Source organism: Podarcis vaucheri (assembly GCF_965113315.1).
Source record: "Podarcis vaucheri genome assembly, chromosome: 4".
Classification (NCBI taxonomy): domain Eukaryota; kingdom Metazoa; phylum Chordata; class Lepidosauria; order Squamata; family Lacertidae; genus Podarcis; species Podarcis vaucheri.
In genome coordinates, this window is record NC_138762.1 from 10,427,905 (window position 1) to 10,454,689 (window position 26,785).

A 26,785-nucleotide genomic window follows, 5' to 3' on the forward strand; every position below is an offset into this window, starting at 1 on the left:
AAGTTGAATAGACTTCTGGTACAGATTACGACCTATTGGAAGACCGGAAAATGCTAGAACATTAGCCGTGGCAAAGTTTTTATCGGCAAGAACCAATGATCCCTATATTCTGAACAAAATGCTTGTTTAACCTGGAGGTAGGCTGTATGAATTGTGTATTGCTTTGTAACGATTTGTTGGATCTCTGGACTGTAATAAAGATTGTTGTTGTTGATTACGATCAACTTCCAAGGTATGACTGTACAATTCTACGATCTGGTCATAGATGATGGGCTAGACGGGCCATTGGCCTGATCCAGAAAGGCTCTTCTCAGGTTTATAACAGGCCTTGCTAGTACCTCCCCATGAATCAAACGCACAACCTGAAGTACCAGAATCCTCTCTGCACACAAGGTCTGTGGCAGACACTCAGGGTTTTGCTTGGCAGGTGACCCAACACACAAAGTGTTCCTGGATGGGAGAGTTTGAAAAACCATTGCTTCAACAGCAGACTCTTTCCTGGGCCCTGTAAAAAGACCAATCATTTGTGTACACAGAGAGAGAGAGAGAGAAAGACAGACTGCTCTACGGCCACAGCACACATATAATACCAAAATAGCAAATTCACATTTTATTCTGGATGGAAATAAAACTATACAAAAACATTTCCTTTGTTTGCCAAAAAAATACCAGCAGGAAAAAAATCTTCATAGGACTTCTACATTTTTCTTTAAAAAAACCCAAACCAAAACAGAACATATCCTCCACTTTGCTCTACTAGGCTTGCAATTCATATTCTGGAGGCTAGTAAAAACCTATAGATGCAAGTCTGGCCGACGCACAGTTTTAGATGCTCTTGGAATATAGTTTTCTGTTGTTGTTCCTTTTACAAGATAGCTTCATTTCTGGGGGGTGGAGAGCTCTCTTCCAGTCCTAAAAGTAGAGGAGAGGCCAAAGAGGGCCATCTAACAGTCAGTGGAACAGGAGGGAAACAAGGGCAGCAAGATGAAACAAGATGAAGTTAGCGCACCACTTTGAAAAAAAAGACACATTCCTCCGGAACGGCCGGACTAGGATCGCCGAAATGAGAAGGGGCCAAAAGCCCTTGTCTAAAATCCTCTGTGCAGTGTTGTGGAAAGTCCTGCAAGTCTCAGGGGAATTGAACTCCAGACACATAAAAGAATTTCGACAACAGATTAGTTTAGGACAGGGGCAACCATCGTAGGGTTGTCCTTGTACCGCAGACTCCAATGCCTATCAGCCCCAGCCAGCAAGGATGATGGAAGCTGGAGTCCAGTAACATTAGGAAGGCATGGATTAGACCCAACTCAAACTGCTCTAAATAGTTCATTTAAATGTATACCATTTTAGAAGATTTTCCTGTCTGGGGTTCAGGAAGACCCATAAGCCGAAACAGCAACAACCCGGCACATTTTGTTCATTTTTAAAGGGCATTTTTTAGTTATCTGGGCAGAAGTATGGCAACCCATGAACTGGGTTTCCCTAAAGCGAAGAGATTAAACTGCGTCGTATTGTAAGGGACAGCAGGTGGGGGAGAGAGAGCAGGTGCACAGTTGCAGCAACTGCAGACTCTGTGCAGTTTTAAATAATAAAAGCTTTACAGAACGGTAAATCGGGGCAGGAGGGGGTGGGGAGGGCAAGAAGCAACAAAACCTGAGCAATTGCTCAGGGCTTGTTGAGGAAACACGCCGTAGAAACAGAAAGTTGCTTGCTATGGCCCCAGCTACTCCTCTTTCAGTTAGGAACCCCCAACCCTGCCTTTTTTTAAGGCAAAACCAAGTCTCCAAAACAGACGAGGGAGAACTGCCCCGTTCCTGTGTTAAGTCTCTTCCGTCGCTTCTGAACTGTTAGGGGGAAGGAAATCCTCCTCTACTTTCTCGGGGTACTGCTTGATGTAGGTGTCAACCATCATATCCAAGTCGTGCTTAATGTCAAAGTTGATGTTGAGCAGGGCCAGGTGGCTTGACCTCTGCTGGGTCAAGGTGTTCCTTAGGTAGGCCTTCAAGCGCCTCCGGCCCACCTCAAATTTCTCGTTCTCCACCTTCATTATCGGCAGGATGGAGAGGACCTTGAGCAAGGCGTACACGTTGGGGAAAAACTTGATGTCGGGCAAATGGAGGGCTTCGTAAATGGTGGTGGGGAGCTCAATGTCCTTCCCTCTGTGCTTCCACTTGATTCTCCAGCAATGAAGCTCCGCGGAGAGCGTGTCAGGATTGGGGAGGTCGTTTTTGTGCATGTCGGCATGGTGCTCCTCGGAGGTGTTGAATTTGAGCTGCCCCATGACCGAGGGCACCAGAGACAAGCACTTCAGAGCCCTCAGGTGCTGCTCGGAGAAGATGTCTTTCAGCTCCTGAATGATGTGCTCCATGGTGGGGATGCTAAGGGCTTCCTTGTAGTAGTTTTCCGGGGTGATTTCGGAGTCCAAGCTCCCTTGCTGGGCACGGCTGAATTTGCCGGGCAGTTTGATGGGCAGGTCCAGCTTGGTGGCCAAAGTGGTGGCTTCCTCAAACCAGAACTCGTGGTACACCTCGATGTTCTCCATCACCTCGTTCAGGGAATGCAAGACTGCCGTCAAACTGCTGGCCGCAAAGAAGACGTCCGAGGTCTGGCCTTGGAGGTTCTTGCCAAAGGCCCTGGTGAAAGAGAGAATGTTTTTGATGATCACGACGGTGACCACAAAGTCGAAATCCGACAGGGCGGTGGAAAGCGTGCAGGCCCGGCTGGCAACCGAGCTGTTCCACCGGACGGAAGTGTCGTTTATGGAGTCCAGGCACAGCACCAGGGCTTGCATGAGGTCCACGACAATCTCAAAGGTGTCGTGGCGGCCCGTCCAGTGGGAACGCACCACTTCCTTCAGCTCGTTCCCCCGTTCTTCGCTGTTCGGAAAGAGAATGGAGATGACATTGTCCAAATCGGCTAGCAACTGGGGCGACTGATGGAAAAACGTGCAAACCTCCTCTATCTTTCCAAGGGCGATGGAAATGCCCAGGACTGGAATAGATTTGGCTAGCCAAATGTTCAAGGCACAGGAAGACGACAGCGTATAAACAGCCTGAGGGTATTTCTCTAAGATCCTTGTAGCCACAGTCTTCATTTTCGAGGCAAACCCACTGGAGACGATATAGGCTTGGCCTCGACAGTACTCCATGTTCAAGCCCCACTTTTCGGTAATGGTCGTGTGGAACTTAACGGACAGGATTTCGGGGTCCGCCTCGTAGGGCAAGAACCCTATGAATTCCTCCTTTAGGTTGTGAGAATCGTCCACAAATCTCACCAGCACCGGCAAGTGTTCCTCGCCGGCGAGATCCACCACTTCTTCTGTGATGATGGAGAAGAAGTGAGAGTCCCTGACCTCGCGGAGGGTCTCTTCCCGGACGCAGCTTTCGCATATCTCCAGCATTTGCTTCTGCTGGGCTTTGGAGCAGTAGGCGAGGTTCACGGCCGTGGTCTCAAACCGCTTCCGCAGAACCTCATCTCCGGAATTTATCCTGAATTCCAAGAGAGACTGGAAGTTGTCTGGAGTAAAGATCCCCTCAGGGAGTTCGTCAGCGCTGTGGCCGTCCAAAGGGATGTTCTGCTTCCCCATCAGGATTAAAATCTCAAACAGAGATTTAAGGTAATCTTTGTTTTCCCTCTCCTCTTGCGTTAAAGGGACATCGTCTTCGACCGGCTCGTTGCCTCCTTCCTCAGAGGCTGGGTTCCGCATGTCGTTGTCGACAGATTCCTGGTTCATCTTTTCCTGCTCAAAGGCTTCATCAACTACGAGAGGAGATAAAGATATATTTAATATGGAAACGCCAGCAACACCAACTCATCATCTGCGGCGCTCCAGAACTCTTGGACCATGGGTAGTCAACCATGGTGCCCCCTCCAGATGACATAGACTACAACTCCCATCATTCCTAGCAACTGGCCAGGTTGACAGGGGCTGCTGGGAGTTGGAGATCAGAACACCAAAAGCGCACTATGCTGGTGACCCCCTTGGATCGGTGTTTCCTCAAACATGGGCCCCCCAGATATTGTTGGACTACAACTCCCATCATCCCTAGCTAGCAGGACCAGTGGTCAGGGATGATGGGAGCTGTAGCCCAACAATGGCTGAGAAAGATGTACTGCCTTAGCCAATTGACAGCACTGCATGTATAACAATATTAACAGCTGCACATACTTTTTGATTAATATTGCAATGTGATTTTGGTATACACGTACATGTAACTTGTTTCTTTTTATTTGCATGTTTAATGACTATTTTAGATTGTAAACCACTCAACGGTGAGAGGGCATATTAACTTTCTAGGAAGAACACAATATACATGTAATAAATTTCTCTTATCCCAATGAGGGACTCAGGCCCATTGCACACTTTAAGACAGGGCTAACCTGACATCTCCACCATCTGGAGGTGGATACCTGAGGATCATTGGATCTGGAACATTTTCACACACTAACAACACAGCCTGTAGAATTCTACCCATTATATTTTTATCTGAACCATCAGACTGAATTTCAGGAACCCAAAAGTCATAGCTGAAAAATACGACTTTCAAGCCCCAAAATAGCAACTAGACATTCCGTTTTGGCTACTGTAACCCTGGTTTAAGGAGCCATTTGGTGCCTAGCTTATATATCTGAGTTTCTAACACTGTTGGTGAGTGTCTCTGTAGGCCGGCCTATGTCAACCTGGTACCCTCCATGTTCTTTGGGGCTGTAGTCCCAAATATATGGTTTGTGAAGGCTGCTGTAGGCTGTGTGTGTTTGCAACCACATGGTCGTCCAAGGACTACTTTTGGTGTATGGCTAAGAATACAGCGTATGAAAGCTTTGGACCTCTTCACCGTTCACCACACAGCAGACACGATTCAGCCAAAGTCCCATTGATTTAAAGGGAGAGAAGAGACTTAAAAATCATATGCTAAATTCTTCCACTGATACCAATAGGGCTTGGCTGGATTGTGCACAAGTCGCAATCCCAGGAGTTAAGAGAGCGTTTAATACCATCAAGTCATTGTATTGACGTAGGACATTTGCATTCAGCCTTTTACGCAAGGAGGAAACGGCTTCCTGGAGAAACAGGACCAAAATATGGTATTTTCTAATGATAAGCTAATTGCCTCCAGAGGTTTTTCCCTCCTTCAATTGTCCGATCAACTTACTCTTTTGCTGCTTTAATGTTCTTATTTCTTCTTCACTCTGAAGAGAGAGAAAAACAAGAAATTCTATGAGGCACCGACAAGTCACTAGAAATCTACTAATTTTGTAAGCAGGAGTCTTTTGAATCCAAACGTATATTCCGGTCCATTAGGGATAAAACTGTCTTTGCCTGCGTGGCTTCGGAAGCCTACAGAAAGAAATGGGGCTTTATTTCATAATAGTACCTCCAGGAAGTGTTCAGAGAACTGCACAGAGGAGGAAGAATACAGTGGTACCTCGGGTTAAGTACTTAATTCGTTCCAGAGGTCTGTATTTAACCTGAAACTGTTCTTCACCTGAAGCACCACTTTAGCTAATGGGGCCTCCCACTGCCGCCGGAGCACGATTTCTGTTCTCATCCTGAAGCAAAGTTCTTAACCCGAGGTACTATTTCTGGGTTAGCTGAGTCTGTAACCTGAAGCGTTTGTAACCTGAAGCGTATGTAACTCAAGGTACCACTGTATTTCACACTGCAAGGCACAAAAACCAAACCCTCCTCACTTTCCAAGTCCACAGAGAGCTGGGGAATGCTGAGAGGGGGTCGTGCCTCATATTATGCTGGGTTTTGGAGAAATGGCAAGAGGGACTTGCTCCACCTCTGGCTTCCTTCCACAAACTAAGAAGCCAGTCTGCACTCTGCAAGCATACCTGAGAGTTTGGGGGACGGGACGTTGACAGTGCCAACCACAATAGTAACAGGCAACTCAGCAAAGTCTTGTGCGCCCCTGAAGAGCACCACCGGCCCAGGTGGAAGTGGAGGAAATGAGTGCTTTCCTCTGTTGCCTTTATATATATATATATTCCAATAAATAAATAAATATTCAACCCTGCATTTGGAAGAGACCCATCAAACCATCAATTTCTCAGAAGACCGAGGATGCTAAAACAAACAAGAGATTTGTAATTGAAGACACGGCAAAACATACAGTGCAGAAGAAAACCTGGGCTATTCCCATTCCTCTTGTACTGAACTAGATCGTTTGGGCATAACTGTATCGCTAGCCTCTCTGAAATCACTTAACAGCGCTAACTTCTCTCAGGATGTTAACAGGTGTCAAAACGCTTTGCGACTTTAGACTCCGTCTTTGTGGCTGTGGTTATGTAGAGGACGTACCTCATTTTTTCCAATCTGTTGCCTTATTTTTCTTCTGCAAATTTCCACCATTTTTTAGACCCAGTTGTGGAGGTAAAAGCAAATTAATCTGAATTGCAAAACAAACAAACCCAAAACAAATTTCTGCCATGTTTTCACAAAATAAAGGTAAAGGTACCCCTGACCGTTAGGTCCAGTTGCAGACGACTCTGGGGTTGAGGCACTCATCTCGCTCTATAGGCCAAGGGAGCTGGCATTTGTCCATAGACAGCTTCTGGGTCATGTGGCCAGCATGACTAAGCCACTTCTGGCGAACCAGAGCAGGACACGGAAACGCCGTTTACCTTCCCGCCGGAGCGATACCAATTTATCTACTTGCACTCTGACGTGCTTTTGAACTGCTAGGTGGGCAGGAGCTGGGACCGAACAACAGGAGCTCACCCCGTTGCAGGGATTCAAACCGCCGACCTTCTGATCAGCAAGCCCTAGGCTCTGTGGTTTAGACCACAGCGCCACACGTGTCCCTCTTTCACAAAATAGGGTGGCGCTATTAGCAGTGGTGGGACTCGACTTGGCAGTTTCTGAAGTTTGAGCCAGTTTTCTGCCTCCACAGTGGTATAGTAAATAAATTATATTTTTCTGCTACTGGGAGTATATTGTCTTGTTATAATTCCTTTCTTACTTCTTTATTGTGTTGACTTCAAGCCACAACAGGGAACAAAGACTGACTGGTCGGCTTAGTTGTAGCATCTCAGTCCAACGCAAACCTACCAGCTCTTTAATTCTCTTCCTGTGTCTGCTATGTGGGTTGTTCAAATGGCTCGTGAGGTCGAAAATTGTTGGCACGGCGTTGTCTCGTAAAACAGTCCTGTAGGGACTCTGCAAAGAAAAAAGCAAAAGTCTTCATCTCTCATTGTTTTACAGCATGTTTCTTTATGTGGGGGAAAATAAGTTCCCAGGGAAGGTGCAGAGGGATTTCTCAGCCTAGGTTACTATCCTTCATTTAGAATCAGGAGGGAGCCTTCTGGAAAATGGCAAACCACCAAGAGAGCATGTGGCGAATCTGCTTTTATATACCTTAGATTTTGGATTTATGTTAGCTCTTATCCATCCCTGCCAAGTACAGTTAAGTATGATTCTGATCAACTCTCAGAACCAACACGATCGCCAGAAACAATAACAATGTGAAAAACTTTCTGGAATAATTCAAAACATCAAAACTAACAAACTGAAGTCTCTGAAAGTCCTTAAATGAATCACGGTGCCAGGCTTTTCCCAGCAGAGAGCAAGCTGTGAAGCTTTGTATAATCAGAAAATGTCCAATTCTGATGTCCAACTCTGAACTCTGCTGAACAGTGTTTCCGGATAACAACTATTGTTTCGTTGAATTCTTCATCAGCCAATTAATTCAACACTCGTTAAGTAGCACAGTGACTACATAATCGCATGAGCACTGTTCCAGAGTATTTTTCATTTTTCATTATATCTATTCTAAAAAAGATTGGTTAATGAAGAAATTACATATCGTTCTACTTACACCGGGTAAAGTCTGGCACCGTGATTCATTTAAGGACTTTCAGAGACTTCAGTTTGTTAGTTTTGATGTTCTGAATTATTCCATAAAGTTTTTCACATTGTTATTGTTTCTGGCCATTGTGTTGCTTTTGATATTGCGAACTCTCAGAACTGCCTGGCCACGGAGACAAATAAATTCGTTTAGGGCATTTATACCCCACCCTGTAGACCAAAAACTCTCAAGAGCAGCTTACAAAATCAGTATTAAATCAGCTTACAAAATCAGCATGCAAGCAAAAGGGACACAACACACAAGGAAAAAGGAGCTGGGGGAGAGAGAGGCTACAACACACGTTTTTGAAGTTAACAGTTCTTATAAATCCCACTAAAAGTAGCAACTCCTCACAGATGTCACTGACATTTCTGGGTGCATGGCACTTAACAGGGCAACTGGGTTCCTGTCCCCCCAAACCCATCCCAGAAAAACTCTTCCCACCTGCCCTGCCCCCAGGTCAGACCAGGGAACCAAACAATCCAGATAATGGGAGGCTATTGAAACCAAACTGCTCTTAGAAGAAGGTTTGGCAAGCTGCCTCCCTGCCAAGACACCAGCAGGGAGAAAGAGTATTTTTATGTTGGGACCAAGCAAGTTGAAGTTACATAAGAGGCATACTTTTAATGCACCAGTTGCACTCCTACAAAGTGCAACCAATGAATGAGACAAACACAATTGTAAAATGTGTATACAGTCATACCTCGGGTTAGATGTGCTTCAGGTTGAGCGTTTTCAAGTTATGCTCCGCGGCGACCCGTAAGTAACAGAGCACGTTACTTCCGGGTTTCGCCGCTCGCAGACGCTCAAAATGACATCACGCGCATGCATGGAAATGGCAAAATGTGACCCGTGCATGCGCAGTCACGTCTTACTCAGGATGCAAACAGGGCTCTGGAATGGATGCCGTTCGCATCCGGAGGTACCACTGTATTCTGTGGGTATACTCATCCATGCAGTCCGCTACAGCTCTCTGTGGAGTGTCCTTTTAACGGCAGACATGAGTTTGCAACCATGTTTGGAGGAGAGGATGAACCCTGCTGGGTTATAGTCTAGGGTTCTCAGACGAGCAAGTAATGAACAGTTTCTGGTCCCAGTTTCATTTATGTGATTGTTATGCTGGAGTTCTGAGACAACAAGGAAGGTACCCAGCAAAATGTTGCCATACTTATACAGTGGGTGCTTGGGTTGCGAACGTGATCCGTGCGGGAGTCACGTTCGCAACCCGCAGCGTTTGCAACCCACAGTGCCGTGTCTGCGCACAGGCGGGCTGCGATTCAGAGCTTCTGCACATGCACTGAAACCCGGACGTAACCCAATTCCGGTACTTCTGGGTTCAGCGCAGTGCGCAACCCGAAAACGCACAACCTGAAGCGTCTGTAACCCGAGGTATGACTGTACTTTGAATCCCCTCCCAACATCCAGCACTCTTGGAGAGAGGATTTTAAAAGGCAACTAGTGGGGGTTTTTTTACATGCGGGGGAAACAGCTGCTTTCAGGGAATTATATTAATGCATATGTGATTCTCACACAAGCCCTTCCTCAAAAGGCTACCTGCCAATCCGGGGGGGTTCAGGGGGAGGCACCCGATGTTTTAAAGGAAAATTCTACACCAACGTAGCAAAAGTGAAGCCAGCTGCTTCTGCATCCCATGTGCAAGTTAATCCACAATCCACTTGGCTATTTAAAATATTATTCTAAAAACGTTTTTGAGGACATAAAACGCAATTTGATTTTAGAGATGGAATTCTCCCCTGCAGAGTTTCAGGCAAGGCCTCTTCAAGGAAACCCAGTATTTTCAATGGGAGAGCCCAATCGCTGCTTTTCTCCGACACGTACAGTGCCGATTCCCAGAACACCAATACACCCCCCTGCATTTTTTCATATTTAAGTCATCCTGCAAGGCTTAAAAGCACTGAAAGCACACAGGTTAGGCACGCACAGGAGAGGGCAGAAGGCAACCCACACATTCCAGCTGGCGGGAAGAGCCAGTCAATTAGCAACAGGCAGTAAATCAAGTCGCGAAAAGCATTTTGTTTGATAAGACGTTCCTGGGACTCCTGCTTCCGACACGAGTTAACGCAGGAGGAAAGCGGAATCCAGTTGCATGTCGCATAGGAAGCAGGAGACAATTACTGCCGATTCCTTTTACTTACACTCCGACATATCATCGAGGTTTCAAAGTGCTTCGCGCACAGCCTGTAGTGCTTGTTCAATTGGTCGGGCGTCTTATCTTCCAAATCGGCCCTTCGGCAGTTCTCAACCCAACGCTGACATCTGCGAGAGATAACAGGTCATTAGCTCCCAAAACAATAGTTGCCAGAGAAGGCGCTGCTCCTCCACCAAACAGATAAAGCCAACTAATCCAGAATGCGGCAGCTAGACTGGTGACTGAGAGCAGCCGCTGAGACCACATAACACCGGTCTTGAAAGACCTACATTGGCTCCCAGTACGTTTCCGAGCACAATTCAAAGTGCTGGTGTTGACCTTTAAAGCCCTAAACGGCCTCGGTCCAGTATACCTGAAGGAGCGTCTCCACCCCCATCGTTCTGCCCGGACGCTGAGGTCCAGCGCCGAGGGCCTTCTGGCGGTTCCCTCACTGCGAGAAGCAAAGCTACAGGGAACCAGGCAGAGGGCCTTCTCGGTAGTGGCGCCCGCCCTGTGGAACGCCCTCCCATCAGATGTCAAAGAGATAAATAACTACCTGACATTCAGAAGACATCTTAAGGCAGCCCTGTTCAGGGAAGTTTTTAATCTGTGATATTTTACTGTATTTTTGGTTTCTATGGAAGCCGCCCAGAGTGGCTGGGGAAACCCAGCCAGATGGGCGGGGTACAAATAAATTATTATTATTATTATTATTATTATTATTATTATTATTATTTAGAGGTGCCTGTGAGCCACGAAAGACAGTACCCGCTGCGTTTATGCAAGACGGCTCTGGGAAGAGAAAAAGTCCAACCAAGTCTCTGCAGGAACTAGGACTCTGCCACTCCTTTATATTGCTTTCTACGCGTCTTAGTGAGCGCTGATCCTATGCTACTTGATGTACCCGTTAGGACCATTTAACTGCTGGTGAAGAGTTACTATCGAAACAGTTCATCATCCGGAAGAACTGTTCCGTTCTCCACGTTTTGGGGCATCCATTGTCGCACGGTCACAGGACTTTGACGGTTGAAAGGCTTGTTTGCCTCTTTTGACGCTTATGGACTATACAGTAGTACCTTGGGTTAAGTACTTAATTCGTTCTGGAGGTCCGTTTTTAACCTGAAACTGTTCTTCACCTGAGGTACCACTTTAGCTAATGGGGCCTCCCGCTGCTGCTGCACAATTTCTGTTCTCATCCTGAAGCGAAGTTCTTAACCTGAGGTACTATTTCTGGGTTAGCGGAGTATGTAACCTGAAGCGTCTGCAACCTAAATAGTGTCTTTAACCTGAGGTACCACTGTATTGCCTTATGTTGGGCATGCAACAGTGTTAGACTTTTATTATCTGTGATTCTATTACATACTTTCTGTTTAAGAATTACTACGCTTGGAGCTTCCATTATTGCACGACTACAGGATTGTGACTGTTGAAGGGCTTGTTTGCCTCTGTGACTCCATTATATATTTTCTGTTTAAGAAATGTGAAATAATACGTTACAAAGATTTGGTTAAAACATTATTAGCCGCGTGTTGCTTGTGATTTTTTAGAGTTACTCCTTTATATTGGGCATGACTGGACCATTCGGTGCAGGCAAGCAGTGGGATTACCTGGGCTCAGGTGAGGCTACCTGTTGCCTCTCCGCATAAATCAGGAGGCCAGGCCAGTGAATGGCGCGGAAACACAAGGCGTGGACTTCTCACAGGTCAGGTAGGTAACTCCTCCTCTAATGCGCTCAAAAGAATACCTATGCCAGGCATAGGCAAACTCTGGCCCTCCAGATGTTTGGGACTACAATTCCCACCATTACTGACCACTGGTCCTGTTAGCTAGGGATGATGGGAATTGTAGTCCCAAACATCTAGAGGGCCAGAGTTTGCCTATGCCTGACCTATGCATTTACCTGGTAGTCAGAGGCAACAAGGAATTGCATGAAGGTAAGACAGAGGCAGTGAGAGATTTTACTTTCTTGGGTTCCATGATCACTGCAGATGGTGACAGCAGTCACGAAATTAAAAGGCGCCTGCTTCTTGGGAGAAAGGCAATGACAAACCTAGACAGCATCTTAAAAAGCAGAGACATCACCTTGCCGACAAAGGTCCGTCTAGTTAAAGCTCTGGTTTTCTCAGTAGTGATGTATGGAAGTGAGAGCTGGACCATAAAGAAGGCTGATCGCCGAAGAATTGATGCTTTTGAATTATGGTGCTGGAGGAGACTCTTGAGAGTCCCATGGACTGCAAGAAGATCAAACCTATCCATTCTTAAGGAAATCAGCCCGGAGTCCTCACTGGAAGGACAGATCCTGAAGCTGAGGCTCCAAGACTTTGGCCACCTCATGAGAAGAGAAGACTCCCTGGAAAAGACCCTGATGTTGGGAAAGATGGAGGGCACAAGGAGAAGGGGACGGCAGAGGACAAGATGGCTGGACAGTGTTCTCGAAGCTACCAGCATGAGCTTGACCAAACTGCGGGAGGCAATGGAAGACAGGAGTGCCTGGCGTGCTCTGGTCCAGGGGGTCACGAAGAGTCGGACACGACTAAACAACAAGATAGAGGAACCCCAAGCCCAAGGCAGAAATGCAGCAGGCTGCTGATGGAGCCTGCTAGTCCATTTTTTGGGACAGTAACTTTTGGCAGCTTGTTTACAAGGCTGATATAAATGTAAACCTTTTGGGAAGCATTAAAATTGGAGATTCACTTCACTGTTAATTCAGAAAGTAGTGCCACTGGTATCAGAAATTTAGGAAACACCAACTTTTTAATAAAAATCTCAGTTAAGACGGTCAGGGTAAAAATGCACTTTCATAGTCAAGGTCTGGAATTAGCTTGGTTGTTCAGTCAGCTTTAACCATCTGACTTTCGTGAAACAGGAATGAAGCACAAACCAACCCTTGCTTAAAGGCTCACGCCACTGGGGCAAAAAGCTCTCACTAGAAGGAATGGTGGGGTATATGTATGAATGAATAAACAAACAGCCTTCTGTCTGATTATTCATTGCCTCAAATAATGTTCCTTCCTCCTGTGAGAAAGGTATAGAAAAAGGAAAGCATCTCAAGAGAGAATTTATTTCCATCTTGCACCTGCTAATGAATGAGCAACGGCTTAATGGCAGGAAGGTATCCCAGAGAACTATGATGCTGACATGACATTTTCAATTATTTTCTTGTTGCCAGATGGCCCTCTAAGGAACAATTTTATAAATTCTGAACAGTAGATCCAATAAGAAGAATGGTCAATATGTTTTTGGGGTGAGTGGGGGGTAAATAGGAAGAAGATCCGTGCAGTTTTTCAAATCCTAATGAAGTCACACTTATCATGCTATTTCTGGATTGACAGATGTTGACATTTTCAAGCAAAAGCCGTGATGAAACATGCAAAATATATTCTAAGGAGCCACATCAGCACGTATGTTTTGGACGATTGCCCACATCTCGGAAGGTTCAGCTGTGAAACTAAGCCTGTGTAAAACAAACTACATATATGATTTTCATACTAAACCACATCTGCTATTTTGTACAGCTGTGGAAATTCTTTTTGACACTATAAGGCGGCTTGAGAAACCAAAGATGAAACAATTATTCAACCTCTAATTCATGAAGTGTCTCCCGATAAATGTGTTTAAATGGTTTCAAAATATTCTTGGCTGGAAAGAGAACCAAAAATCTCCACAAAACCGGAAGTAGTGTCCCGTCCCAGTCTGCGAACTTTACCTCGGTCTAAGAACGGAATCTGAACGGTGGAAGGGCACCGGCAGCGGGAGGCCTCATTAGGGAAAGTGCACCTCGGTTTAAGAACGGTTTCGGTGTAAGAACAGACTTCCGGAACCAATTAAGTTCGTAATCCGAGGTACCATTACAGGAAAACTGAGCTGCAAGAGCACAGTAATCAAACTGTGTACACCCATATATGTGAATGTGTCCCTGAAGCTATCCTCAACTGAACAGCAATATATCCATGTGTATTTTGGGATAGCTCAGTTGGTTAGAGCACGGGACTCTTAATCCAAGGGTTGTGGGTCTGTCAAAGGATGTTGGGCAAAGCGGTACAAAAAAGTAAATGCTTTTATTTTAACTGTAAGCCAAGTTGACTTTCTGTCAGGGAAAATGGTAGGGTATAAATAAATATAAATTTTAATACACACACACACATATACACACACAATTAATATTATTACTCAAGTGACAGCAGTATTGTCATGAGCAAAATGTGTCCCTAAGGCAGTGTTAGAAACTGAGATATGAAAGCTAGCAGCTAAATGGCACCTTAAACCGAGGTTACAGGCGCAACAACAGAATGTCTAGGCGCGCTTTTTAATAATATACAAAGCTGAAAACGAATGAACTGCAGGTAAAATACTATGTTCATTTTCTTCATGGTCTAGTCCTTCCTCTGCCCACCCCTCTAATCTTCCTAAGAGGATCTCTTCTCCACTCTTCAGAGAGTAGCTGGAAGTCGGGAGGCAGAAAAGCGTCCTCCTTTCCTTCCACTCTGCAGTTTTAATCTGAAATCTTAGGTGCACAGAGCTGAGAAACTGCTCACGCCAATGAAATTCCCTGTCGCAAAATGCGCCTGGAACAAGGTGAGTTTCGAATGCTTCGCTAAGGGGAACAGTAATATAGCAGTGAATGCATTAAATGACCTTTTAAATGTGTTTTTGGGGGGTTAGGTTATTGGTCTGTTTTTGATCTTCTGTCTTGTTTTTAGTGATGCACATCAAACCTCGTGTTACAGACGCTTCGGGTTGCACGATTTCGGGTTGCGCACTGTGCTGAACCTGGAACGGGTTACTTCTGAGTTTCAGCGCTTGTGCAGAAGCGCTAAATCGTGCTTTGCGCATGCACAGAAGTGCCAGATCACAACCTGCGCACGCGCAGACGTGGCACTGCGGGTTGTGAACATGCTTCCCGCACGGATCACATTCGCGACCCGAGCGTCCACTGTATTCTTGTGTTCTTGTTTTGTGTGTGTGTGTGGCGAACTGCCCAGTGATACGGCCAAAGGGCAGTATAAAAGCGTGCAGCAGCAAATACAGTGGTACCTCTGGTTGAGAATGGGATCCGTTCCGGAGGCCCATTCGCAACATGAAAAGAACGCAACCCGCAGCAGTGCATCTGTGCACGTGCAGGTTGTGATTCGCCGCTTCTGCACATGTGTGTGACGTCATTTTGTGCTTCTGCGCATGCACGGGTAGCGATACCAGAATTAACCCTTTCTGGTACTTCCGGGTCACCGCGGGACGTAACCTGAAGGAACGTACAGTGGTGCCTCGCAAGACGAAAAGAATCCGTTCTGTGATTCTCTTCGTCTAGCGGTTTTTTCGTCTTGCGAAGCAAGCCCACTGGCGGATTAGCGGCTTATCTGCTGATCGGATCAGCTGATAAGCGGCTTAGCGGCTTAGAAAAAGGAAAAAAAACCAGCAGGAACTCGGAAGACATTGTCGTCTTGCGAAGCAAGCCCATAGGAAATTCGTTTTGCGAAGCACCTCCATAACGGAAAACTCTTTCGTCTAGCGAGTTTTCCGTCTTGTGAGGCATTTGTCTTGCGGGGCACCACTGTAACATGAAGCGGACGTAACATGAGGTATGACTGTATACAGGTGAGCCTGTCCTTCAAGAAAGGGATGGGACTATGGGGGCTGGTTTAGTCGCTGGACTCCCAGATCCCCCCCCAGTCCCAGCCAGCATGGCCAGTGGTCACAGAGGGGGGGGGAGGAGGTTGTTGCAGTCCATCAACTTTACAGAGGAGGCTGCAGGTTTCTTCTGTCCTTAAGTAACCAAGGACCATGCGCCCCACCCATGTGTGAACCTATTCTTGGACGCAAAGTGCTGCACACAGGTCTGCAAACCTTGAATCATAGAATCATAGAGTTGGAAGAGACCACAAGGGCCATCGAGTCCAACCCCCTGCCAAGCAGGAAACCTGCCTTTGAGGGCACAGCCATCACATGTGTGAAGCAGCAGCACTAGAGCGTTTTGGGTGCTGAGCTGAGGGGGCATAAAGTAATAATGACAATAAAATCTACACATATATTTTCATCTTCTGAAAAGATCCGAAACAAAACAACTGCACCCAGAGGAATTAAGGGAAAATAAGAAGTATGGGAGAAGGGGAGCTAAATTTCGCCTTCGCCCAACGCAAAACCATGTCCGCCACTGAATAACGCCCAAATGCATCCCCACCTTCAGGTTCGCGGCAAACACACGTATACGCCTAGAAATTCAAAAACATTTTAGAACCTTTTTTATGCACGCAACCACGGCGGCTAGAATTTTAATAGCAAAAAACTGGAAAGGTAATCCCCACAAAAATTGCATGGCAGGAGAAGATAGAATATTTGGAACTTGCAAAAATGACTGGGAGAATTAAAGGAAACTCAAAACAGAAAGTGAGCAAAGACTGGACAATATTTAAAGAATATCTAAAAAAGTACTGTGATAATTGCAAATCTCTTGACAGGTCTAGATTGAATCTTGAATATTAAGGAAACTACAAAAGTAAAAATCTCTCTTGATACATATCAGATAAAAAAAGGAAGTGCGTATATAAGACCAATAACGTGTAAAAAGCACAAGGAAGTGAATCGGAAGTCAAAAGTGTGTCTGATGTGTTGTTAGTTAATGTCTAGTTGGTATGTTGGTTCTGTACTGGTTCGTTTGTGTTGTTAGTTATGTTCTATATGTAAATTGTTTTGCAATAAAGGAAATTAAAAAGAAATGGCATTCCCCCTTCTCGCACGGACGTGTTCCATGACAAACACGGGTCTGCCGCTGCGTAACGTGTGAACCCGGCTCTGATGCCTAAACGCATTCCCACCTTCAGGTTCGCGGCACACACACGCATACGGCCAGAATGCGCGGTGCTCATCCAGGGACTGGGGTTCCCCGTTCTCGCACGCACGTGTTCCACGGTGAACACGGGTTTGCCGCTGCGTAACGTGTGAACACGCCTCTGATGCTTAAACGCACCCCCACCTGCAGGTTCGCGGCACACACACGCATACGGCCAGAATGCGCGGGGCTCATCCAGGGACTGGGATTTACCGTTCCCGCACGCACGTGTTCCAGGACGAACACGTGTCCGCCGCTGCGTAACGTGTGAGCGCGCTTCCGCGCTGACCCAGGCACGGGCCCGCGGTTTCTCGGCCGTGGGACCCCCCCCAATATAATCTCCATCCTCTTGCCCCCCCCCCAAAAAGGAAACTGACCGGGCGGGGTCCCGCGGGAAGCGAAAGAAGGCCAGGTCGCTCTGGGTGCTCTTGCGGGTGCAGTTCGGGGCGGCGCAGAAATTCGGCATCCTCGGCGGCGGCTCCTCGGGACGCCCCGCGAGCGCGGCCCTCGGCGCGGACTGAGGAGAGCGAGGGAACCCTGCCGCCGCCGCCGCCCGCCCTCCCGCCTCCTTCCCACCATGCACCGCGCCGCCCCCTCTGGAGAACCAACCACCATCGAGGCGGCCGCGCAGGCGCGGAGAGGCGCGCGCGCCTGCGCACAGCGAAGACCATTTCTAAGAACTCACCCTTTTCCCCACGCAAGCCACGCCTCCGCTGCGCCGCACGACGTCGCCCTTTAGAGTGGTTAAGGAGAACCAGACTTCCGGATTCCTTTCGGAGCGCCGTCATGTGCGGGGCGCTGAATAATAATTACGAATAAATTTATACTGTAACGCGTATGGTTTTAATTCTGCCGCTGTTTGATTGGTTGGTTTTTGTTATGTACTGAGTTGAATAGGATCCAGAATGCAGCAGTCTGATTGGTCCCAGAACAATAGGATTCAGAATGCAGCAGTCTGATTGGTCCCAGAACAATAGGATCCAGAATGCAGCAGTCTGATTGGTCCGCAGGAGCCACCCAATCCAGCTCCAGGTGGAAGTGAATCTGCAACCTGATTGGCCTACAGGAGAATCCCGGAATTAGCCAATCACGTGGGGCCCATTGTGTAAATAATGTATACAAAGCAGACATTTCGGGGGAACTTCCATTCCTCACTACTACGAGCTGAATAAAGAGCATGAAATCCACACTCGACTCCTAGTATATTTCAGTTTTCTTTTTAAAAAAATGGATTTTCTGTGCTCGCTGAATGAGCTTGGTCCAGTCTAGCCTATAGGGTTGGTTGTGGGGATGAAATAGTTAGGAGAGTCATGTACACCAGCCTTGAGACCCTTGGACAATAAAGGTTTTATGTAAATGAAATAAATAAATGAAAGTAAATAATAATGTTTATTTAAAATGGATTTTGTTGCCTTCCTCCCCCCCCCAAACTCTGTGCCTTATCTTTTATCAGCAAGCCGCCATGAGTCCCTGTCAAGGCACAGAGCAGAAGGAGACAGGAGGGGTGGTTGGAATTGGCACTGATATTATTTATTATTGTATTTATTAGATATAATGATGATGATGATGCCTGGTGCTTTAGTTGAGATTCCTGCATTGCAGCCTTCCCTGTCCCTCCCACCAGACAATTATATTTCTTTAGCTCAGCACAACTCGATGCTTTTACTTTATTTTTAAAGGAAAGGGAGAAAGGATGTGAAGGAACCTAAAAAAAACACCGCATAAGAGGAAAAACGAACGGGGAGGGAAGAGGAAAGCAAGTGGTACAGCCACTTGCGTTGTTGACTGGCAACCGGAATTATCTCACGATTCCCATAACCCCTGGTGCCCTTTGCCTGTGGAGCTTTCTGTCTGTCTCTCTTTAACTGTGCGGACTCAGGTCTCCCGCGGGATACCCGGATGCAGAGCTCCTGCGCCTGCGCACTTTCTGCTATGCAAATAAGAAGGAGTCCCGCCCCTCTCTTCTGTCGCGGGACGTTCAAACGCGCCTGCGCCTTGGAGGAGCCTGAAGCGGGAAGGTTGTCCGCATGCGCAAGGAGAGGGTTGGGAGAGCTAGAAAATAACGTGATTTTTAAAGGCAAACCAGACAAATGGATGGTCGGAGCAGGGGGGATAATACAATAGTAAGACGAGGTCGAGGACAGCAGAAAGGTGATGGACTTTTGCAGTGTCCTACTACCACATTTCAGAGGAGCAGTAGAATGTGCAAAAGCCCAACAGGCTCTCACCAATATTTTTAGTTTGAAAACTGCCTTGTGGTCCTTGGATGAAAGGCAGTATAGAAATTTAATTAATAAGAATAAGAATAGGTTTGGAGCACACCAAGCTCATCCTGGACACTTAGGGGGCTGAGCACACCAACATTACATTGGGAAGTGAGAGAGGAAGGGATATTGATTTTGTGTTTTCATTTTGATAATTTGTTTTTTATATTCTGATTTTATGTTGTAACCGCCCCGAGACCTGCGGGTATAATAGGGTGGTATACAAATTTAATAAATAATTATTGATTTTATTGATTATTATTTTTAGATGATGGTAAGAAAGGGGATTGCTTATGATCTTATCTGTAAGTCACCTTGTCCCTGGACAGGGAAAAAGGCATATAAATAAATGTATTATAATAATAATCCACTGAACAATAATCCTTCGGCTAATTTGAGGGAAGTCAGAGCAGCCCTGCTTTTCCTGATAGAAGGCAGTATTTTTTTTTTTGACATCCTCCTAACCGTGTTCACTCAAAAGCAAGCCCCACTGTCTTCAAGGAAGCTTATGCTGAAGTAAACTTGCAGCCGTTTGTGTGAGCTGAAGAAGGCTTGGACGGAGGCTTCATTCACTGCCCTGGGTTGCAAGGAAAAAAGGTTCCTTCCTTTGAAAAATCCCACAGGGTATGCGATTCCTCTGAGGAATGCAGTTTGAAATATAGGTTTGATTACTGAGAGTGTGGCGAGCTGAACTCCTTCAGAAATCTGCTCTGGAGTTTATTGCCGCATATTTATTTATTCCCATTTCACCCTGCCTGATTTTTTTTTTAAAAGGATTTGTTCCATTACAGCCTCCATCCCATTGTTTTAGCAAAGAGACCAGGGCAAAACCCAACTTAAAAAACAAACAAAACTCCTTTGTGATAAAGCTTCCAGACATTCACACTCACCCCAAGTGTCCTGGAAATGGCTCTTGTATAATAAAATATCCAGAGCTGATCCATTAAAAAGACTTTTTCCTGTTTGGTAATGAGTTTTTAAGTATATGCGTGCTTTAGATTAACTGAGAGAATCCCCCTTTACATTGCAAAAAATCCCTCTACGTGCATACTGTTAATATTAGTACGTCTCTGCCTTTGAAACCTTCAGCATTCAAATATTCATTTGCTGTATGTTTTTCTAAAGAGCTATCCAGATGTACTCTCACATTTAATTTTATGTTTTTAGCGTGTTGGGAGGCTCAGAGCTGCATCATGGCACAGTCCAAGGAACATTATTGGTTTCTATCTTCCCTCTGGGGCAGGCGAGTAGGAATTCTGCTAGAGTTCCTTGTTGTGTGGATTAATATTAAAATGGCCGTGCAATTCCTACCATGCTGACGGAGCCACATACAGGTGGTAATAGTGAGAGATCAGTGGCCACAAGTAGATCATTTTCATTCCTGAATTTCTCCTGCGGACATAAAGAAATAAGAACTGCATAAATTTGTATGTGTGTATAACTTAATTTCTCTCTGTTCATTTTCTCTCTCTGACACACGCATCCATTCACAAGCAATATATGACTATTCTTCTTTTTTGAGTTTTATTTATTTATTAACATTCTTATGTTACATCGGTAAACGTTATCATATTACATTACAAGTCTTATTATAATACAATTTTCAGCATGTATACTGTCCCTGACTCTCTTACCACAATACGAAGTTTATATACCTAAAGAGGAAAAAAACAAGGACAAAAAACTATTCCAAAATCATATATGTACCAACACTTTGGACTTCCTGTCTGTCCCGTTGTATACTCCTTTTTTACAAGTGAATGTACTCTTATTATTGTATATTTCTTTACATTTTATCTAATAGATTCCTATATCAACACGTACCCTTGGTCTTATTTCTCAACTCAGTCTCTCTCCAACAATACAGTGGTACCTCGGGTTACCCACATGACCTGAAAGTGTTGCTGTGTAATGCCAGGTCAATGATTCATAAGACCACTGCCATCCATGACTTGATCATGGATGGAGGATTTGACCTGGCATGTGTGACAGAGACTTGGTTGGGTGAAGCAGATGGGCCTGTCCTTGCCGCTGCTTGCCCACCAGGTTTCTCTTACGCACAGCAACCCAGGTCACGTGGGCGGGGAGGGGGGGTTGCAGTGATTTTTAGGAAGTCATTAGTTTGCACCAGGCGTCCTATTGGGAAGACCCAGTTCTCTGAGTGCATGTTCTGGAAGTTGGGCAATAGGGGCAGTACAGGATTCCTACTGGTGTACTGACCTCCCCGCTGCACCAAGGATTCCCTGCCCAAGCTGCTTCAGGTCGTGGCGGATGTTCTCCTGGAGACACCTAGCTTGGTCGTCATGGGAGATTTTAACATCCATGCCGACACGACCTTACAAGGGGCTGCTTGGGAATTCATGGAAAGCATGGCCTCCATGGGGCTGTCCCTGAATAAGTCTGGCCCAACCCATAGCCGTGGACATGCCTTGGACCTGGTGTTTACCTCTATGGATGTTGGTGATCTGACACTAAGTAAAAGCGAAACGAAAGAAGTGCCATGGTCGGATCACTTCCTGGTGCAACTGGACTTCTCTGCGACCCATCCCCTCTGCAGGGAGGTGGGACCAATTCGGATGGTCCACCCCCGCCACTTAATGGATCCAAATGGTTTCCAGAGAGTGGTAGGGGATTCTTTATCCCATGTTGATGGCCTTTCAGCTGATTCCCTGGTGGCACGCTGGAATGCGGAGTTAATCAGGGCTATCGACTGTCTGGCTCCGAAGCGCCCTCTCCGATTGCATGGAGCCCGGACAGCCCCGTGGTTTTCTTTGGAGCTGAGGGAGATGAAACAATCACTGAGACGGCTAGAGCGTCGGTGGCAGAAAACTCACTCCGAATCTGACCAGACACAGGTTAGAGCTCAACGTCGAGCCTACCAAGTGGCGATAGCGACGGCGAAGAAGACTTTCTTCACCGCCTCTATTGCATTTGCAGAAAATAGTAGCAGGAGACTCTCTCAGGTGGCCCGCAATTTAACGGAACCACCTTTACCACCGGGGCCTTGTAAAGACCCCAAGATCTCCTGCAACGATTTTGCAAAGTTTTTTGCAGATAAAATCACTCATATTCGGAAGGAGCTAGACACCACCGTGGGAGCAGGGCTGGGGCGGCAGAGTGCTAGAGCCCTGTCTGGTCCTGTTACATGGGATCAATTCCAATCTGTTACCTCCGAGGATGTGGACAGGCTGCTTGGACGAGTGAAACCAACCACCTGTCTCCTGGATCCTTGCCCATCCTGGCTTATAAAAGCTAGCCGGGAAGGACTTGGCGATGGGCTTCGTGGGGTGGTGAAAGCTTCCCTCCGTAAGGGAGCCTTCCCAGACCTGCTGAAAGAGGCGGTTATTAAACCGCTTCTTAAAAAACCATCTTTAGATGCAACCACAATGGCCAACTATCGCCCAGTCTCAAATCTTCCATTCTTGGGCAAGCTGATTGAGCGAGCGGTTGCTGAACAACTCCAGGCACGCCTGGAAGAAGCGGACCATTTGGATCCCTTCCAGTCGGGATTCAGGCCTCATCATGGGACTGAAACTGCCTTGGTCGCACTGGTTGATGATCTCCGGCGGGCTAGGGACAAAGGTGAGAGCTGTTTCCTAGTTCTGCTGGATCTCTCAGCAGCGTTTGATACCATCGACCATAACATCCTTCTGGACCGTCTTGAGGGGCTGGGAGCTGGGGGCACTGTTATACAGTGGTTCCGCTCCTTCCTCCTGGGCCATGTTCAGAAAATGGTGGTGGGGGATGAGTGTTCAGACCCCTGGGCTCTCACTTGTGGGGTGCCTCAGGGTTCTGTCCTCTCCCCCATGCTTTTCAACATCTACATGCGGCCGCTGGGAGAGATCATCAGGAGGTTTGGACTGGGTGTCCATCAGTATGCGGATGATACCCAGCTCTACCTCTCTTTTAAATCAGAACCAGTGAAGGCGGTGAAGGTCCTGTGTGAGTGCCTGGAGGCGGTTGGAGGATGGATGGCGGCTAACAGATTGAGGTTGAATCCTGACAAGACAGAAGTACTGTTTTGGGGGGACAGGAGGTGGGTGGGTGTGGAGGATTCCCTGGTCCTGAATGGGGTAACTGTGCCCCTGAAGGACCAGGTGCACAGCCTGGGAGTCATTCTGGACTCACAGCTGTCCATGGAGGCACAGGTCAAATCTGTGTCCAGGGCAGCTGTTTACCAGCTCCATCTGGTATGTAGGCTGAGACCCTACCTGCCTGCAGACTGTCTCGCCAGAGTGGTGCATGATCTAGTTATCTCCCGCTTGGACTACTGCAATGCGCTCTACGTGGGGCTACCTTTGAAGGTGATCCGGAAACTACAACTAATCCAGAATGCGGCAGCTAGACTGCTGACTGGGGGCGGCCGCCGAGACCATATAACACCGGTCTTGAAAGACCTACATTGGCTCCCAGTACGTTTCCAAGCACAATTCAAAGTGTTGGTGCTGACCTTTAAAGCCCTAAACGGCCTCGGTCCAGTATACCTGAAGGAGCGTCTCCACCCCCATCATTCTACCCGGACGCTGAGGTCCAGCGCCGAGGGCCTTCTGGTGGTTCCCTCATTGCGGGAAGCCAGATGAGCGGGATATAAATAATAAATTATTATTATTATTATTATTATTATTATTATTATTATTATTATTATTATTACATACACTTCAGGTTACAGACGGTTCAGGTTACAGACTCCGCTAACCCAGAAATAGTGCTTTAGGTTAAGAACTTTGCTTCAGGATGAGAACAGAAATTGTGCTCCAGCAGCGTGTCGGCAGCAGGAGGCCCCATTAGCTAAAGTGGTGCTTCTGGTTAAGAACAGTTTCAGGTTAAGAACAGACCTCCGGAACGAATTACAGTAAGTACTTAACCCAAGGTACCACTGTATATCACTATTCAGCACCGGAACCAGTAACCACAGAAAGCTAAACCAGGGGTCAGCAAACTTTTTCAGCAGGGGGCTGGTCCACTGTCCCCCCGACCTTGTGGGGGGCCGGACTATATGTTGCCATGATTATACGACCCACATTTTTGGCAAAAACCCTTCTTGGAACCTCAACGTTGCCCAGATGTGAATTTTTTTGGGGGGTGGGTGGGTTTTCCTTCATGTCTTATATTGGATCTAGAAGGCAATTGGGCTTGATTCGGCCCGCAGGCCTTAGTCTGCCGACCCATGGGCTAAACTTATGCCAGAGAGCATATGCCATACATTTAAAGCACCTTGTTTTCCAACAAAGGATCTTGGGAACTGTAGTTTATCCCCTAACTGAGCTACAATTCTCAGCATGCTTAAGAAGCTACAGTTCTCAGGAATCTTTGGGGAAAATAAGGTGCTTCAAATTCATTGTTTAACAGCTGCATCCTGTTTTCAGCTCATGGCTCAATGGTGGTTTTTTTGTCAAGGCCACCCGATTATTTTTTGGCGGGAGGAAAGAACAAATTGGTAAATCTGTCCTTCCCCTCTCTCTCTTTTGCAAACAGATGTCTTCTAAAGGTTGTATCTCCTTGGCTCGGGGGGCCACAAAACTCCATACCCTCCAACACTTTTCCAATGAAAATAGGGGTGCCCTAAGGAAAACTTAAGGAAAACCCCACCCGGGACGCAGGTAACCTGCCTGAGGTGGCGCTGTGGGTTAAACCGCAGAGCCTATGACTTGCCGATCAGAAGGTTGGCAGTTCGAATCCCCGTGACGGGGTGAGCTCCCGTTGCTCGGTTCCTGCTCTTGCCAACCTAGCAGTTCGAAAGCACAAAGTCCAAGTAGAGAAATAGGTACCACTCCGGCGGGAAGGTAAACGGCGTTTCCGTGTGCTGCTCTGGTTCGCCAGAAGCGGCTTAGTCATGCTGGCCACATGACCCGGAAGCTGTCTGTGGACAAACGCTGGCTCCCTCGGCCTATAGAGTGAGATGAGCGCACAACCCCAGAGTCGGTCACGACTGGACCTAATGGTCAGGGATCCCTTTACCTTTTTAAGAAAAAGTGGGACGTTTTGAAAGGGACATCGGTATTCAGACCAGGAATGTAAAACCAGGCAGCAAAGTTTCTTAAAGAAAAAGTTTTTATTTGGTTTTGTCAGACAAAAGCAAAAGGGTGCATTTCAGTAAAATGAAAAAATGCCCACCCCTCCTTAGGGGCAGCCTACCTATATACCTTTCTTGCTAAGCATAGTTCAGCCCCTCACCACTCCCCATCTATTGCATATTCATCATAGCTCTACCAATCAATAAATTGGTGTGTCCTTTCGGTTCCAAATTGCCTATTCCACTAGGTGGCGCTAGAAGCTTATAAACTAATTAACCTATTCACTAGTTCCAGGAAGTACCCCTGAACCCGCTGCTTCCCAGAAATGTCCTTGTGGTTTAGCAACTTCACACCTAAGAGTTATATCTGGATTCGAAGCGGTTAGCTACGTCCTGCTTGTCAGGGGTCATTTCTGAGAAATGGCTTAACCTCAACTGGCAAACTTCCTGCAGGTTACAAAAGGTGGCAAAGTGGTAAACAGGAGACAGAGAAGTAGTCTTTAGCTTTCTAAAATGGCTTTGTGCTTTTAGCTTCTAGTTTGCTCTCTAAAATGGTGTCAGAGGTTCTTAGCCTGGCTCTCCATTGGTCATCCTGACCTTCACCCCTGCAGTTTCAGGATCAACTCAGAAACTGGGACAGCTTCTGTAAATCCAGGACTGTCCCTGGAGAGTAGGGACACCTGCACAAACACAACATTCCAACAATCACCCGGCACACAAATACAAAAAGCTGGTATTGCAACACTGGTGGTCTAAACCTAAACTTAAACAAGGACTGAATTTAAACCAGAGAAGAGGAACAGCATTCTTTCCCTGTGCTGTAGCTAAGTTATACGTTTTCTCTTCTTCCCTGTTCACGCAATCCAATTGGAAAATAGCAGATAATTTCAACATGCTGTTGGGAGCGATGCATACAGAGAAAAACCAGGGTGATGGGGGGGGGGGACGGATCCTTCACTGTTTTTCTAAGAATGGAAAACAGGTTTGCCTGACGGCTTGATGACAGTCGTGAACCAAAGACTCGCCCCGTGGCAGGAATGAGAAGTTGCTGAGCTCCAGGTTTCTGACAGGCGCTTCCTAATTTTATTGCTTTTTCCTCCAGGCTCCATTAGTGCCGAGGTCCCTGCAGCATTTGCAGGGAACCCCAACCTGGTAATTTCCGTGGAAAAAAATTGGCCTGAGTCAAGCCCGACACTGAGAAGCTGTCAGCGAGATGGGCTTCCCCCCTCTGCTTTAAATGAGCATTGTGCATTGCTCTCTGATCTGTGGCTTCCATGGCTAATGTCTGGTCCGTTGTGCCTGATGTCAGCACTTTGGACTGGGAGAGGGAGAGAGGAACACATCTGGAACATAATCAGGGGGGGGGTCATAGCATTATCCGGAAGGAGCCCCCGGCTGCAGCCAGTGTGCACAGGGTGGACATAGCAAATCTGATGAAATACAAAATTTAAGGTCATATATATATATATTGAATTATGGTGGTGGAGGAGACTCTGGAGAGTCCCATGGACTGCAAGATCAAACCTCTCCATTCTGAAGGAAATCAGCCCTGGGTGCTCACTGGAAGGACAGATCCTGAAGCTGAGGCTCCGATACTTTGGCCATCTCATGAGAAGAGAAGACTCCCTGGAAAAGACCCTGATGTTGGGAAAGATGGAGGGCACAAGGAGAAGGGGACGACAGAGG

General features: G+C 46.8%; 1 protein-coding gene across 1 annotated transcript; it reads right to left on the reverse strand.

Moving 5' to 3' along the window:
* Positions 1-597: 597 nt before the first annotated feature.
* On the reverse strand, positions 598-17,385 carry THAP12 (THAP domain containing 12). Its single transcript, XM_082219238.1, has 5 exons — positions 17,200-17,385; positions 10,007-10,127; positions 7,055-7,162; positions 5,154-5,190; positions 598-3,759 (listed from the first exon to the last, which is right to left on the reverse strand). The coding sequence occupies exons 1-5, from the start codon at positions 17,286-17,288 to the stop codon at positions 1,820-1,822; spliced, it is 2,295 nt and encodes a 764-aa protein (XP_082075364.1). The 5' UTR covers positions 17,289-17,385; the 3' UTR covers positions 598-1,819.
* Between the last annotated feature and the right edge of the window lie 9,400 nt (positions 17,386-26,785).